The following is a 16471-nucleotide window of genomic DNA, read 5'->3' on the forward strand; positions in this document are numbered from 1 at the left end:
CATCTCTGCCACATTGTATTGCCCAAAACAACATTTAAGGCCAGCCCAGATTTAAGGGTAGGGAAATAAACTCCACTTTTTATTGGAAGTCACATTCAAGATGCGTGGACACCAGGATGGGTAAAAAAATCAGGCATTTTAAAAATCATTCTACTACTCACTTTAACATTTTTTATTTTTGTGTTATTAATTTCTGTGAGGCATGTTGGGGAAAAAATGGTAGGATTTAATGACTGATTCCATATGGAGGATGATACTGAAAAAGCATTAAAAATATGTATGTTCAAGTGTGAATATATGTGATATCTAGGGTTACTTTGAAATGGCTCAGTAAAGAAAAAGTATAGAGGAATCAAATATGGCAAAAATCTTTTTAATTGTTAAAAATGGGTAGTGGGCATATGAGTTCATTGCCCTACTTTTTGCAAATTGGGTATTTTTAATAAAAAATGTAAAAGATAATGTTGAAGTTTTAAATCTTATTGACTTAACACAATATTAGTAATGTTGGAATAAGTAAGGAAATTGAAGATTAGTTCATTTTGATATGCTGAGTTTGAGGTAGATATCCAAGTGGAGATAATTCATAATTAATTGGAGGTTTGGAACTAGAGATAAAGATTAAGTGAATTATTATTCCATTTTATTGCCAACCATCGTAAACATAGTATGTGTAATTGCTGCTTTCATTAGTTTTCTCTTAATCTACAATCTGGTTTCCCCATCCATTGAGGACTTTTGAAGAATATAATTGTGTTTCTGATCTTTCAAATCTAATGGTTAGAGGGTCATTGTTTTTAGATACATTGCTTGACTTGTTTTTTTAAGAATATTTTTGCTTTCTGAGGTATAATTGATATACAATATTATGTTAGTTTCAGGTGTGCAATATAATGATTTGACATTCATCTACATTTCAAAATGACCACAATAAGTCTATTTATGATGTGTCACCATACAAAGTTAATACCATATTATTGTCTTTATTCCCCCTCTTGTATTTACATCCCCATGACTTTTTTTTTTTTTTAAGATTTTTATTTATTTGACAGAGAGAGTGTGAGTACAAGCAGGGGGAGCAGCAAGCAGGAGAAGAGGAAGAAACAGGCTCTCCGCTGAGTAGGGTGCCCAATGTATGGCTCGATCCTAGGACCCTGGGATCATGACCTGAACCAAAGACAGATGCTTAACCACTAAGTCACCCAGGCGCCTCATTTACTTACCTTTTAACTGGGCATTTGTACTTCTTAATACCCTTCACCCATTTTGTTCCCCCACAACGTTCCTCTCCTCTGGCAACCATCAGTCTGTTCTCTATATCTGTGAGTCTAGGTTTTGTTTTGTTTGGTTTTTTTAATTCTGTATGTAAGTGAAATCATGCAGTATTTGTCTTTCTCTCACTTAATTCAATTAGCATAGTATCCTCCAGGTCCATCCATGTTATCACAAACGGTGAGCTAATCACTTTTTTATGGCTGAATAGTATTCCATTGTATATATATCTTCTTTATTCATTGATCAGTGGATGCTTAGATGGTTTCCATATCTCAGCTATTGTAGATAATTCTAAAATGAACATAGAGGTTCATATACCTTTTTGAATTATTTTTTTCATGTTCTTCAGGCAGATACCCTGTAGTGGAATTGCTGGATCATATAGTAGCTCTATTTTTAATTTTTCCAGAAATCTCCATACAATTTTCCATAGTGGCTGCACCAGTTTATACTCCCACTAACAGTGCACAAGGGTTCGCTTTTCTCCATATCTTCAGCACTTATCTTTTGGTATCTTGGTGATGGTCATTTTAACAGGTGTGAGGTGACCTTTCATTGTGGTTTTAACTTGCATTTCCCTGATGATTAGTAATGTTGAGCATCTTTTCATGTACCTGTATAGCTTCTTTGGAAAAATATCTATTTAGATCTTTGCCCATTTTTTCTTAAAGATTTTATTTATTTATTTGAGAGAAAGAGCATACAAGTGGGAGGCAGAGGCAGAAGGAGGGGAAGAAACAGACTCCCCACTGAACAGGGAGCCCCATGCAGGGCTCAATCCCGGGACCCAGAATCATGACCTGAGCTCAAGTCAGAGGCTTAAGCAACTGAGCCATCCAGGTACCCTTCTTTTGCCCATTTTTTAATCAAATTGTTTGTTTGGGTTTTGTTTTGTTTTATTTTTGTGGGGGGGGTTGTTTGTTTTGTTTTGTTTTTGCTATTGAGTTGTAAGAGTTCTTTATAATAATTTTGGATATTAACCCCCATCAGATATATGATTTTTAAATATTTTCTCTCACTTAGTAGGTTACCTTTGCCGTGCAGAAAGTTTTTAGTTTTATGTAGTTGCAGTTATTATTGCTTTTTGTTGCCTTTCCTTTTGGTGTCATAGTCAAAAAAAATCATCACCAAGACCTATGTCTAGGAGCTTATTGCACATGTTTTCTTCTATTTTACTTAATCGTTAGTTGGAATTCTCAGCATGGGAAGTTGAATAGCTCCTAGAAAGCTTTGTTCTCCTCTGGTTCCAAGGCTCCTGTGATTCCACTTTGATTTTTGCTTTTAGTCATCTCATATTTTCTATCTGACCTTATCTTAATCTCAACTAATTATCTCTCTCTGTTTATGGAGTTTTGCCGTGTTTCTTTAAGGCCAAATTGTGACTTTCAAGGTTATAGATTTAATCAGCTAGCCTTTCATTCACTCCTCTTTAATTCTGGCTTTGTGACCTAACCATATGTTCTCTCCAATGCTATACTTTGCTATAAGTAATAGTAGTAATATAGTTATGTATTTTAATCTTTATATTATTTATAAATTCAATAATTTAAATTACTACCTAGGAAATTATTAAATAAAAATAAACAAAATATTTAATTCCTTGTGTACATCTAAACTCATCCCGATTTGTTATTTTGATTTAGCTTTTAGTAATCCTGTGTGTCTTGTGTGTGTGTGTGTATAGATGTGTGTATCCTCTATTACATAAACATACTTGCAGTATAATGTTAAAACACAAACCTACTGCTTACCTCAAATTACTTATTCTATATAAACTGTTATCACTAACGATTGGTTGAGTTCTATATATAGATATAAGTGTTATAAAAGCCTGTAGAATAAATAAAGTATATAAACAAACAGCTCTGACCTTGAAAAAAATGCCAAATTCTTTAAACCAAATACATGTCTTTGTTTTGTAATTTATAGTATTAAGCCAGTTTTCAAAAACCATTTAAATCTATATTTTCTCAAAATTATGGTTAAGAATAATTTATGTTTATTATGTTTTAAAAGAAAAAAAATAAATAACCAAATTAGGCCGTGAAAATCTTAGAAGTCTTATTATCCCTCTGGTTGCTATGACATTCTCTAATTTAAAGTAAGAAGTACGAACACATGTCTTTTGTTTTTCTCATTCACCTTTTTACTTACTGGTTTCCCTTTGAGTTTTATTGAGTGCTACTAATATTTGACGTGGATATGATGTATTGTTTTTCACCAGTAATAAATATTACGGGAGGGGCATCTGGGTGGCTCAGTTGTTAAGCAGCTGATTCTGGATTTCAGTTCATGTTGTGATCGCAGGGTCTTGGGATTGAGCCCGGCCTTGACTCTGTGCTTACCACAGAGTCTGCTTGTCCCTCTCCCTCTACTCCTTCCCCCACTCATGCTTTCTCTATCTTTTCCAAATAAATACATAAAATCTTTAAAATAAAGAAATAAATCTTTAAAAATATTATGGGACACTGATCTAAGCAGACCAAATTTGTTACTTAATATATACAGATATATAGAAGTTAGGGCTTGCATATTTTAAAATATATTTTGAAATGATTTTTTTGGTCTATTTTCCTTTAGTTTTTACCAGATACGTGCATCTATGAAAATTCCACCAAGAGTTCCCCACAGAGTAGAAGCCAGTTTGTTACATGCAGCAGGTAAGCCAAGGAATATTTTTAACTTTTAAGAAAAGTCTGAAGCAACATTATAATGGCAATAATAACTTTTAATTATTTTTATTTTTTTAATTACAAATACACTGACAAGTATCATTATAATAAATATATTTGAGGCCTCAGTAAAACAGGCTTGATTACAGGTTCCTTGTCTTTCTCTCAGATTTCTTATGAGGAGCATATGAAAGAATGTGTGTGAAATTTCCACAAAAACAAACATAAGTAGAGGTGGTGTCAGTTACATCATGTAAGATGTAATTTTTAAAAATACACAGCAAATGTGGACATATAATTTGATATATGATTACAGAGGTGTTTTATTATAGTTTTATAGTATGCCTTTGAGAATATTTTCTTAGCCGTATTTTTGGTCTGGGTTAACTACTCTAATTAAAAAACAAAGTGCAGAAAGTACTTTTTTCTTGGCTTGGCATACATATTGAAGTGTAATTTATTGTCAGTTGGACTTTTGTAAGTCTACTTTCCATGAAACAGAGGTTAAAATAATATTACAAGACTTGGTTTTGGTCCTCCCTTTATGAACTTCCTTAATCTGGTAAACTAAATCCCTTGCGTATTTTATCTTCTAAAGCTGCCAGTTGAAAAAAATAGAAAGACCTCTTTTTCTGGACTCCCTTTTAATTTTTTTAGCTTTATTGAGAAATAATTAACAAATAGGATTTTATGTATTTAAAGTATATAATATGATTTGTTATATATACATTATGAAATAATTACCACAATCAAGATAATTAGCATATCCATCACCACACATAGTTCACTCTTGTGTGTGTGTCATGAAAACCCTTGAGATCTACTCTTAGAAAATTGAAGTATACAAGACTTTATTAGTTATGTAGTCACCATGCTGTGCATTAGAGCTTATTTAGAACTGAAAGTTTACACCATTTGACCTATATCTACCCATTTCTCTCACCCCCCCAGCCCCTGGCAAGCACAGTTCTGCTGTTTCTATGAAATCAAATTTTTTGTTTTGTTTTGTTTCATTTCATTTCCACATGTAAGTGATTCCATGCAGTATTTGTCTTTCTCTGTCTGACTTACCTCACTTAGTGTAATGCCTTCCAGTTTCATCCATATTGTTGCAGATGGTAAGATTTCCATCTTTATGGATGAATAAGATATCCCTCTCCCTGCCTACCTCTTGTGTGTGTATGTTTGTGTATGTGAGAGAGAGAGAGAGAGACACCACATTTTCTTAATCCACTCATCTGCTGACAGATACTTCGGTTATTTCCATTATCTTGGATATTGTGAATAATGTTGCAGTGAACATGGTAGAGTAGATTTCTTTTCAAGATACTTACTTCCTTTCTTTCAAATATATACCCGTGGGCTGGATCATTATGGTAGTTGTAATTGTAATTTCTTGGGGAACCTCCATACAGTTTTCCAAAGTGGCTGAACCAATTTTCACTCCCACCAACAGTGCACAAAGGTTCTCTTTTCTCCATGCCTTCATGAGTACTTGTTATATTTTGACATTTTGAAAATAACAGTTCCAAAAGGTATGAGCTAATATACTTTGTGTGTGTATTTGTGTTTAAGGTTTATTTATTTATTTATTTGCAAGAAAGTGCACACGCATGAGCAAGCCAGGGGAGGAATAGAGGAAGAAGGAGAGAGAGAATCCCAAGCAGACTCCCTGCTGAGCTTGGAGCAGGCCTCAGGGCTCAATCTCCACAACCCTGAGATCATGATCCGAGCCCAGATCAAGAGCCAGATGCTTAACTGACCAAGCCACAGAGGCACTCCATCTTTGTGGTTTTGATTTACATTTTCCCTGGTGATTAGTGATATTGAGCACCTTTTTATATGGACCTCTCAGTCATCTGTATATCTTCTTTAGAAAAATGTCTATTCAGGTCTTCTGCCAATTGTTTAATCAGATTGTTTTTTTGCTGTTAAGCTATATGAGTTCTTTTTCGTGTATTAATCTCCTTAGATATATGTGATTTTCAAATATTCTTCCATGTTTGATAGGTTGTCTTTTAATTTTGTTGATGATTTCCTTTGCTCTTCAGTAGCTTTGTAGTTTGACATATCCTAATTGTTTATATTTGCCTTGCTTTTGGGGGTCAAATCCAAAGAATCCCTTCCAAGACTAGTGTCAAGGACCTTTTCTCTTCTAGAAGTTTTACGGTTTTAGGTCTTAAATTTAAGTCTTAATCCAATTTGAGTTAATTTCTGTGAGTGATATAAGATAGGGGTGTAGTTTCATTCTTTTGCATGTGGATATCTAATTTTTCTCAGCACCATTAAAAGGCTATCCTTTCCCCATTATATATTCTTGGTACATTTTCAAAGATTAGTTGATCATGTGTGTATAGGTTTATTTCTAGGCTCTATTCTCTTCCATTGGTCTGTGTACCTGTTTTTATGTCATTATCATACTGTTTTGATTACTGTAGCCTTTTAATAGTAATATTATGGCCTTGAAATCAGGAAGTGTGATGTCTCTAACTTTGTTTATTTTTTCTTAAGATTACTATGGCTATTCAGAGTCTTTTGTGGTTTCATATGAATTTAGGAGAGTTTCTTCTGTTTCTTTGAAAAATGCCACTGAAATTTTGATACAGATTGTATTGAATCCGTAGATCACGTGGGGTAGTGTGGACATTTTAACAATATTAATTCTTCCAATCTAAGAACATAGGATATCTCTCCTTTTATTTGTATCTCCTTTAATTTCTTTCATCAGTGTCATTGTTTTTTTTTTTTTTTAAAGATTTATTTATTTGACAGATAGAGATTACAAGTAGGCAGAGAGGCAGGCAGAGAGAGAGAGAGGAGGAAGCAGGCTCCCAGCCAAGCAGAGAGCCCGATGCGGGGCTCGATCCCGGGACCCTGGGATCATGACCTGAGCTGAAGGCAGAGGCTTTAACCCGCTGAGCCACCCAGGCGCCCCCATCAGTGTCATTGTTTTTAATGTACACATTTTTATCTCCTTGATTTAATTTGTTCTTAAGTATTTTATTATTTTTGATTCTATTGAAAATGGAATTTCTCCCAATTTTAAATAATTGAGTGATTTTACATTTATGAAATAAACATGCACAGAACAGCTACCTTTTATTTATTTTTTTATTGAAGTATAGTTGACATATAATGTTATATTTGTTTCAGGTAAATAACACAGTGATGAGATTGCTTTCTTGATTTCTCTTTTGAATAGTTCATTATTAGTATATAGACAAGTCACTGATTTTTTTTTTTTTTTGAAGATTTTATTTATGTATTTGACAGAGATCACAAGTAGGCAGAGAGAGAGGGGGAAGCAGGCTTCCTGCTGAGCAGAGAGCCCAATGCAGGGCTTGATCCCTGGACCCAGAGATCATGACCTGAGCTGAAGGTAGAGGCTTAACCCACCGAGCCACTCAGGCACCCAAACAACTGATTTTTTATATGTTGATTTTGTATCCTGCAACTTGTATCTAACAACTTTTTGGTGGAGTCTTTAGATCATGTCATCTGCACACAGATAATTTTACTTCTTCCTTTCCTATTTAGATGCCTATAATTTCATTTTATTGCCAAATTGCTATTGCTAGGACTTCCAGTACTATGTTGAATAGAAGTGGTGAGAGTGGGCACCCTTGTTTCTAACTTCAGAGGAAAGATTTTAACTTTTCACCATTGGCTATTATGTTAGCTGTGGGCTTATCCTGTATAGCCTTTATTATGGTGAGGTACATTTCTTCTATACCTACTTTATTGAAGTTTTTATCATGAAAGTATGTTGAATTTGGCCAAATGCTTTTTCTGCATCTACTGAAATGATTATATGACTTTTATCCTTCATTCTGTTAATATGGTATATCATGTTTACTTGCATATATCAAATAATCCTTCCATCCCAGGGATAAATCTCTTGACTATACTAAATGATCTCTTCAAAGTACTCTTGAATTTGGTTAGTATTTTGTAGAGGTTTTTACATCAGTGTTCATCAGGATATTGGCCAGTAATCTTTTCTTGTAGTGTATTTGTCTGGCTTCCATATGAGGGTAGTGCTGGCCTTTTTTTTTTTTTTTTTAATTTAATTTTTTTCAGTTTTCCAAAATTCATTGTTTATCCACCACACTCAGTGCTCCATGCAATATGTACCCTCCATAATACCCACGACCAGGTCACCCCGCCATTCCACCCCACAAAACCCTCAGTCCACAGTCTCTCATGGTTTGTCTCCCCTTTCAATTCCCCTGCCTTAATTTTCTTTTCCTTCTCCTAATGTTCTCCACGTTATTCCTTATATTCCACAAGTAAGTGAAACCATATGATAATTGACTCTCTCTGCTTGACTCATTTCACTCAGCGTAATCTCCTCCAGTCCCGTCCATGTTGATATGAAAGTTGGGTATTCATCCTTCCTGATGGAGGCATAATGCTCCATTGTATATATGGACCACATCTTCTTTATCCATTCATCCATTGAAGGTTATCTTGGCTCTTTCCATAGTTTGGGTATTGTGGACATTGCTGCTATGAACATTGGGGTACATACGGCCCTTCTTTTTACCACATCTGTGTCTTTGGGGTAAATGCCTAGTAATGCAATTGCAGGGTCATAGGGTCGCTCTATTTTTAATTTCTTAAGGAATTTCCACATTGTTTTCCAAAGTGGCTGCACCAACTTGCATTCTCATCAACACTGTAAGAGGGTTCCCCTTTCTCCACATCCTCTCCAACACTTGCTGTTTACTGTCTTGTTGATTTTGGCCATTCTAACTGATATAAGGTAGTATCTCAAAGTCGTTTTGATTTAAATCTCCCTGATGGCTAGTGATGATGAACATTTTTTCATGTGTCTGTTTAGTGCTGGCTTTTTATTTTTTTATTTTTTTATTTGACAGACAATAGGCAGAGAGGCAGGCAAGGAGAGAGGAAGAGAAGCAATCTCCATGCTGAGCCGAGAGCTCGATGTGGGGCTCAACCCCAGGACCCTGGGATCGTGACCTGAGCCAAAGGCAGAGGCTTTTTAACCCACTGAGCCACCCAGGTGCCCTAGTGCTGGCCTTTTAAATTGAACTTGAAAGTGATTCCTTCCTGGTCAGTTGTTTGGGAAAATTTGAGAAGGATTAGTATTCATTCATCTCTCAGTGTTTGGTAGAATTCACCAGTGAAGTCATCTGGTCTTGGACTTTTATTTGTTGGAAGATTTTTGATTACTGATTCAATCTCTTACTTACTGGTCTGTTCAGACTTTGTTTCTTCAGAAAGAAAGAAAGGAAATTATCCATTCTAGTGTAATTTATTGATTGATCTTATCCTTTGTATTTTTGTGGTATGAGTTGTTGTGTCTTTCATTTATAATTATATTTATTTAAATCATTTTTTTCACATTCTTGCTAAAGCTTTATTGATTTTGTTTATCTTTTCAAAAAACCAACACTTGGTTTTGTTGATCATTTCTATTGTCTTTCTAGTCTCTATTTGATTTATTTCCACTCTGATCTTTCTTATTCCCTCCCTTCCTTCTGCTAACTTTGGGCTTAATTTATTCTTCTAGTACCTTGAGGTGTAAGGTTTTTAGTTTGTGAAAACATTATTTATGTGTGTATTTTTATAGCATTATATAAGAACATTTTGAAAAGGCTGCATAGTTTTTCAATAAATTACAACAGCCAAAATGGAAAGCATAAGAACTAGATTTTGAACAGAAGAAAAAAAAGAAGAATTTCTTCATACTTTTTCAAATCAGCACACTTGTCTGTCATGTGTAAAATGTAATACCTAATATAATTTCTCAAGATCTTTTTTATGCTAATGTTGTATCAATGTATTTTATTTTTCTCTAATCTAGAATATCTTATTTTTCTTGTTTATGGTACACAATGATAGGTATGGATTTTTACAAATTACCCTTAATAAATTATGAGATGTGTTACTTTCCCCATCCCGGTGCCAGTCCCAGCATGATTATGTTTTGTATGTGTGTAGTGTTCCACAGGGTCTTGTTTCATTCTCTGAACATCTCTATGATAATGTAAATTTGGTGTTTCAGTTGTATTTCCTGCCAGTGTACCCCATAATAGCCTATCATGTTAAATGTTTAAGTTCATATGAAAATTATAGAGGACATTGATTGATGAAGTTGGTGACATAATTATCAAGGCTCACAGGCATGGTAGGTCCAAAAAATGTTCTCATGCCCAGATGAGTTTTTTAAGTGATTCAATCTCTTACTTACTGGTCTCACCCGCAATCTTGAAAAAAGAGAGAGAGAGCATGTTAGCTCATACATGCAAAAATGGCAGTAAATTTATTCCAGTCTTAAAGATATTGATTTGGTTCTCTTTTTATGTCCTTCATCCTTCAAGATTTGTTTCATTCTGAAATAGTATTTAAGAGTTTCTAGAGTGTGTATCTTATTACTATTAGTAAATTTGTTAGGAAAAGTTATCCTTCCCCAAATTTTCTGCTTCCAGAAATTACTCCTATGAATTTGGCTGATTTTAATACATATCATTGATTTCTAGGGCGCCTCTGTGGCTCAGTGGGTTAAGCCTCTGCCTTCGGCTCAGGTCATGATCTCAGGGTCTTGGGATCAAGCCCCATATCAGGCGCTCTGCTCAGTGGAGACCCTGCTTCCCTTTCTCTCTCTGCCTGTCTCTCTGCGTACTTGTGATCTCTGTCTGTCAAATATATAAATAAAATCTTTTTTTTTTTTAGATTTTATTTATTTATTTGACAGACAGAGATCACAAGCAGGCAGAGAGAGAGGAGAAAGCAGGCTCCCCACGGAGCAGAGAGCCAGATGTGGGGCTCTGTCCCAGGTCCCTGGGATCATGACCTGAGCTGAAGGCAGAGGCCCTAACCCACTGAGCCACCCAGGCACCCCTAAAATCTTTAAAAAAAAAAAAGTACATATCATTGATTTCTAGTCTCATCCTTGATGACATAAATGTATTCATATTGGGGGGTTTATTCTGTGTGTTAATTCTCTTTTTTACCTCTGTTTCTTAAAAAATAATTTCTTCTTCTAAGGGCTTGGATTTTCTCTATTACATATCCTGTTTTTCTTGTTTAATTTGTACTATCATCTCAAGACCTTTTCTTTCCAGCACTGTATTTTACTGTAGTTCCTGTACTTTATGTATATTTCTTTTTTTTTTTTTTTAAGATTGTATTCATTTATTTGACAGTGAGAGGGGGAACCCAAGCAGGGTAAGTGGGAGAGGGAGAAGAAGGAGCCCGACGTGGGTCTCGATCCCAGGACCCTGGGATCACGATCCAAGCTGAGGGCAGACATTTAACGACTGAACCACCCAGGCGTCCCTTTATGTATATTTCTGAAAAGCTTTTAGAAGAAGAAAGGAAGTAATGATTCTGTCTGTGAGTTGCAGAAAGGCAGGTTAGATATAGTAGGAATTAGATGGTATTATACAGCTTAATGAAACACAATTAAATTATTTCCAGTACAAAATTGTGCTGACAATGAGGGGTTTGAGTCAGGAAATAGCTGTCATCTCTAACAGCATCAGTCGTAAAAGACAAAGAGTATTTATAGGGCTGTTGAAAATTGATTAATAAGAAAATATTCAGACTTCTACAACAAAGAAGTCATTGCTTTTCTAAGAAACTGGCCCCAGTTTGAAATATTAGAGCACTATGTACAATTTTGATTAAAAGTTCAAATAACAACTCGCCATTCCTAATAATGATACTATATTTTTAAGGAAGCATACATTGTTTCATTTGCTTTTTAATATCTACCCATCCGTCTTTTCTAAAAAAATAATTTTATGAAAATAATACAAGTAGTTAAAAAATTTACTTGTCCAGAATGATTTGTAGTGAAAACATAGTTACTTTTTCAGATACATCCACTTTTAACTATTTCTCTAGTTCTAATGGTTTCCTTTATGTAGACGTTTTCACTTCCTGGTATGATGAATGCAAATGAATAGTAAACTATTTCCTCTTCCCTTCCCCCTACTTTTTAAGAGATACCATTATTTCCATATCTTTCTTTGACTTTGAAGTTACTGTTAAATAATATATTGTTTAAACCTCCATTTCCTATTTTAGCCAATATGACAAACCCTATTTTGTAATATAGGGATATAAGCAATCTTACCTCTTTTTTCAAATTTCTCTTTTCCTCCCCCTTTCAGCCTGTTAAGTTTATCCTTTCTTTTATAATTCCCAGGTTGCTAACATTCAAATTCTGTTTTGTAACTATAGTTAAATCCTAATGTGCTCTGTCTCTGAGTTGATTCCAGCTGTTCAAAACACGTAAATAGCATTTTCATTTTTATGATAACACGAGAGGGAAAGTGTTGATAAAGTTGAAATGACTATCCAGCATGTAGAAGGAAGATCTTAAGTTTCTGGCAAGACAAGACAAATCTTCCTTAATTTCCAGTTATTTGTTTTTGGCCAGAGAATTTCTAAGGCCATCTATTCTGGATAAAATTCTTTGTGTGTACATGTATTCCTACATACCACCATGCAGTGCTTTTATAAAGGTGATAGCAGTCAAGAACAAATTAATATCAAGAAAAAAGGAAGTCTGTAAATAAAGGCTTGCTTCAAAGTAAGGAGGGGTTGTCCCAGTTACTTTGCCTTCGTAGTAGTTAATTGGCCACTTGAAATAAAGCTTCAGATATTTTGACATGGGAGAATCAATCATCTGTTTCTCCCCTATTAGTTGTTTCCTTAAACCTTTCTCAGCCACCAGTGTTTCAGGGGCCTTTGAAACCCACTGAAATATTTTGACAGTTTTACTGAATTGTTAAGATTTTTCATGACTTGACCCTATCCTACATGTCTAACTTTATTTCCCACCATCTTCTTGTGAATTCTCCCTGTGGAACCACTTCTGTTCTCTCAAATTTGATGTGTTCTAACTTACCTCATATTTTGTGCATGTTTTCCTACCTCATTATTTCCTTTTTTAAGCTGTAGATAACTCCCAGTTAGAAGTTCTCTGCTATGTTTCATAGCATTTTCTATAAACATCTTTTACATCCTAGCATGTTATAATTTTTTATTATTTATTTATTATAATACAATCAGACATCAAGTATCATTAAAGAAGAATGCTTTTTAAAAATGAAGAAAATTTAGAGCTAGAGACAATTCATGTCAGTAATCTATTACTGTTAACAGTAACTGAATAATTTCAGTAATCATGAAGGGAAATCACAGAGTTAGAGCTTTCAATAAATTTTGCATAACTTATGAAACTTAATCCATTTGTCATTAGAAACCTCCATTTTGCTTTAGCTAGATTCAGTAGTTTCTTTCTGTCACTTCCATTATTTGTCTTTTTACCTGGCATAACAGATAATGATAATTACATTGGCATTTGCTTTGGCCTTCAAAATAGGGAGTTAAGAGATTATCACATTGTAGTGCAATTATTTGCTTGAATGTTTCTATTCAAACTAGATGGGAAACTCTGAAAACAAGGGCAGAGTTCTTATTTATGTTCATATCTTTTAGTTCCCAATATTTTAGAAGCTTAATTAAGTTACAGTTGAATGAATGCTCACTTGTTCACAAAATAAATAACAGATATCAATGCCAGCTGCTCAAACCAAAGGAAATGGAAATGTGAAAGATAGTGATAGGAATAAAATATAAATAATCATGACTTAATATTAAGTGTTTGTAAGCCTCTATCACCGGTCTCTAAAAGTGTAGATCTGATGTTTGGTTTAGCAGATAACTGATAGGCAAAGTGAAAATAGAGTTCTTTTCAACAAGGAATTAGGGCACTAAATTAAGAAGTTAAGTGAAAGTTCAAAGTATCTGATAAGTACTTGCTGAGGGGCTATTATGTGTAAGATGTGGTACTGACTCTTAAATTAATGCAATGAAAAAGATACATGTGGCTCCCAACCACATGGATGGAGGTTATCTAGGAAATACTAAAAAACAGAGAAGGTTTCAGATTCAAGACAATAAACAGACTATACACATATGTTTGGATCTTTTTGTTTCTAAGACTCTTTGGTAATAGCACTATAAAACACAAGAAGGAATAGCGAAATAGTTCAGTAAGTTTTTGCAGGACAGAAAACAGAAGTGAGAGCTGAACTGCCTTTTGGGATACCTTCCCCCAGGTACAGCAGATACCTTTGAGGGAGGTACAGCAGATGAAGGAAGTAAGAGTGGGCCTGAAAACAGGGATTAATTAAAGGTTTGTAATCAGATCAGCTGTGATAGTTGGGCATCCCCGATCTAACTGCAGAATGTCAGGAAGATTAGAATTTACCTTAGGACGAAAACCTCAGGACTTTCTCTAAATAAATTAGCATGGGATCATAACATATTAACACTTCAGAGTAAAGCACTTATTCTTTTGTATGTGTGTTTGGTAAAAAGCAAGTGCCCTCATCAAATTTTAAGTGTTTGGTAAAGCGTTGCTAACTGTATGCATGTTGTTGTCAGCAGATCTCTAGAACTTTTTAACCTTGCATGACTGAAAATCTGTACCATTGGATCGCAGTTCCTCATTTCTCCCTCCTCCCAACCTCTAGTAACCACCATTCCACTTTCTTAGATAAGTGTGACTATATTAGATCACTCATATCAGTAGAATCATGTAGTGTTTGGCCTATTTCACTTAGCAGAAGTCCTCACAGTTCATCCATATGTTGCAGTATAGAATTTTTTTCTTTTAAGGTTGAAAATATTCTATTATATAACTAATTTTCTTTACTCTTTCACCTACTGATGATATTTAGGTTGTTTCCACCACTTGGCCATTGTGAATAATGTGACAGTAAACATGGAAGTGCAGATATATGTTCAAGGTCCTGTTTTCAATTCTTCTGGATAAGTACCCAGAAGTATAATTATTGGATCATATGATAGCTCTATTTTTAATTTCTTGAGGAATCTCCATACTGTTTTTTATAGTGGCAATACCATTTTACCACTAACAGTGTACATGGGTTCCAGTTTCTCCACAAATGCTGACCCTGTACATAATGCTATATGGAGTAAGAGGTATGAGACATGGACCTTGCCTTCAAGAAGTTTCTTTTTTTCTTCTTCAGACTCTCTTCCTACCCATCTTCATTTCACTCTTTTTTATAGTTTCAACTGAAATGCTGTATTGTCCACAAAGCCTTTCCTGAGTTCACAGACTTAGGTTTACCCTTGTAAGATAACATAGCACTCTATCCTCTGTCATGCTCAGTACAGATGTAACTTACAGAATTAGATGGGGACAGGAAAAGTGTTTTTTTTTGTTTGTTTTCTTTGGTTTGATCTACATAGCTTAGAACAATGCATGGCACAGTAACTATACAGTAAGTAATTAAAATTTTTTTATGAAATGTGTCATACATTTTTAAAGATCATATAACATATTATTTTGTTAAATAATAGAATGAATGCCCAAATAGTCAACCCTTCATTTAAGAAATAGAACATTACTGGGGCACCTGGGTGGCTCAGTGTTTAAAGCCTCTGCCTTCAGCTCAGGTCATGATCCCAGGGTCCTGGGATTGAGCCCCGCATCGGACTCTCTGCTCAGCAGGGAGCTGCTTCCCTTTCTCTCTCTCTGCCTTCTTGTGATCTCTCTCTCTGTCAAATAAATAAATAAAATCTTAAAAAAAAAAAAAAAAGAAATAGAACATTACTAGTACCATAAAAGCCTCCTGTATACCCCTCCTAATTTTTGTACTAATCATTCTTTTCCTTTCTGTATAGTTTTATCACCCATGAATGTTACACAAGTATATATCTGGTTGAGTCTGGAAAAACTGAGTAGTAAGCACACCCAGTTGTGTAAGAAAGCTGCAGTATCACTACTATTAAAAGAAGGCTCTCTGAAGGAAAGCTAAGTAGAATCTTTGGCTTATGGTATGTTTCTGTATAGTTAAAAAGTTCTAAGACTCCCCTTTGGGGAAGTTAGTGGGCAAGGTCAGGAGTGAATTATGTGAAATTTAGAACTCACCACATTCAGGACTTCTGGTAAGGTTGTAATGTGATGAAGTATTAGATATCCAACACATGGAGTAGGCTGACTTGTATTTAAACTTGACGTTTAACTTTTCCTCCTTCAATTCTTAGGAGTAGGTCAAAGCAGAAAACTGTTCAGTGAAAAGACTGCCCTCTTATGATATAGTCAATAGGGAAGAAACTTAATCAGTGCACCCTTAGACAAATCAAGCCGTGAAACCAGTCTGGCCAAGTGTTTATTCTTAGGGTAAAATGGTACCATGGCAGTAAGGATCTTTCAGATGATGGACCTCAACATAGCTATTTGTTGAGGCTCATAATCCAATATTTATTAGTCATGTTCTGTAAGGCAGAAGATCAAGATAGCTATTTGTTGAGGCTCACAATCCAGTATTTATTAGTCATGTTTAGTAAGGCAGAAGATTCTTTGGAATCTTCCTTCACCATCTTCCTAGGGATTCCCTTTGCCTCTCTTCCACGGTATATCTATTTACTAACATCTGTTTTTCTTTCTTGGTTTACTCATTTTGGTGGATCCTATTTCAATATCTTGTTGAGAAAAGTGGCATAGGAAC

The 16471-nt window shown here is 34.9% G+C and overlaps 1 protein-coding gene across 8 annotated transcripts in view; it reads left to right on the top strand.

Annotated features, from left to right (window-relative positions):
- The window catches only part of FAM135A (family with sequence similarity 135 member A), a 126532-nt gene that overhangs the window by 19063 nt on the left and 90998 nt on the right, over positions 1-16471 (top strand). For all 8 annotated transcript variants that reach the window (XM_046005145.1, XM_046005146.1, XM_046005150.1 and 5 more), the window contains one exon: positions 3856-3935. In XM_046005145.1, the coding sequence (XP_045861101.1) occupies positions 3856-3935 (80 nt within the window). The remainder of the gene's footprint in view (positions 1-3855; positions 3936-16471) is intronic.

This window comes from Meles meles, chromosome 5, assembly GCF_922984935.1.
Source record: "Meles meles chromosome 5, mMelMel3.1 paternal haplotype, whole genome shotgun sequence".
Classification (NCBI taxonomy): Eukaryota; Metazoa; Chordata; class Mammalia; order Carnivora; family Mustelidae; genus Meles; species Meles meles.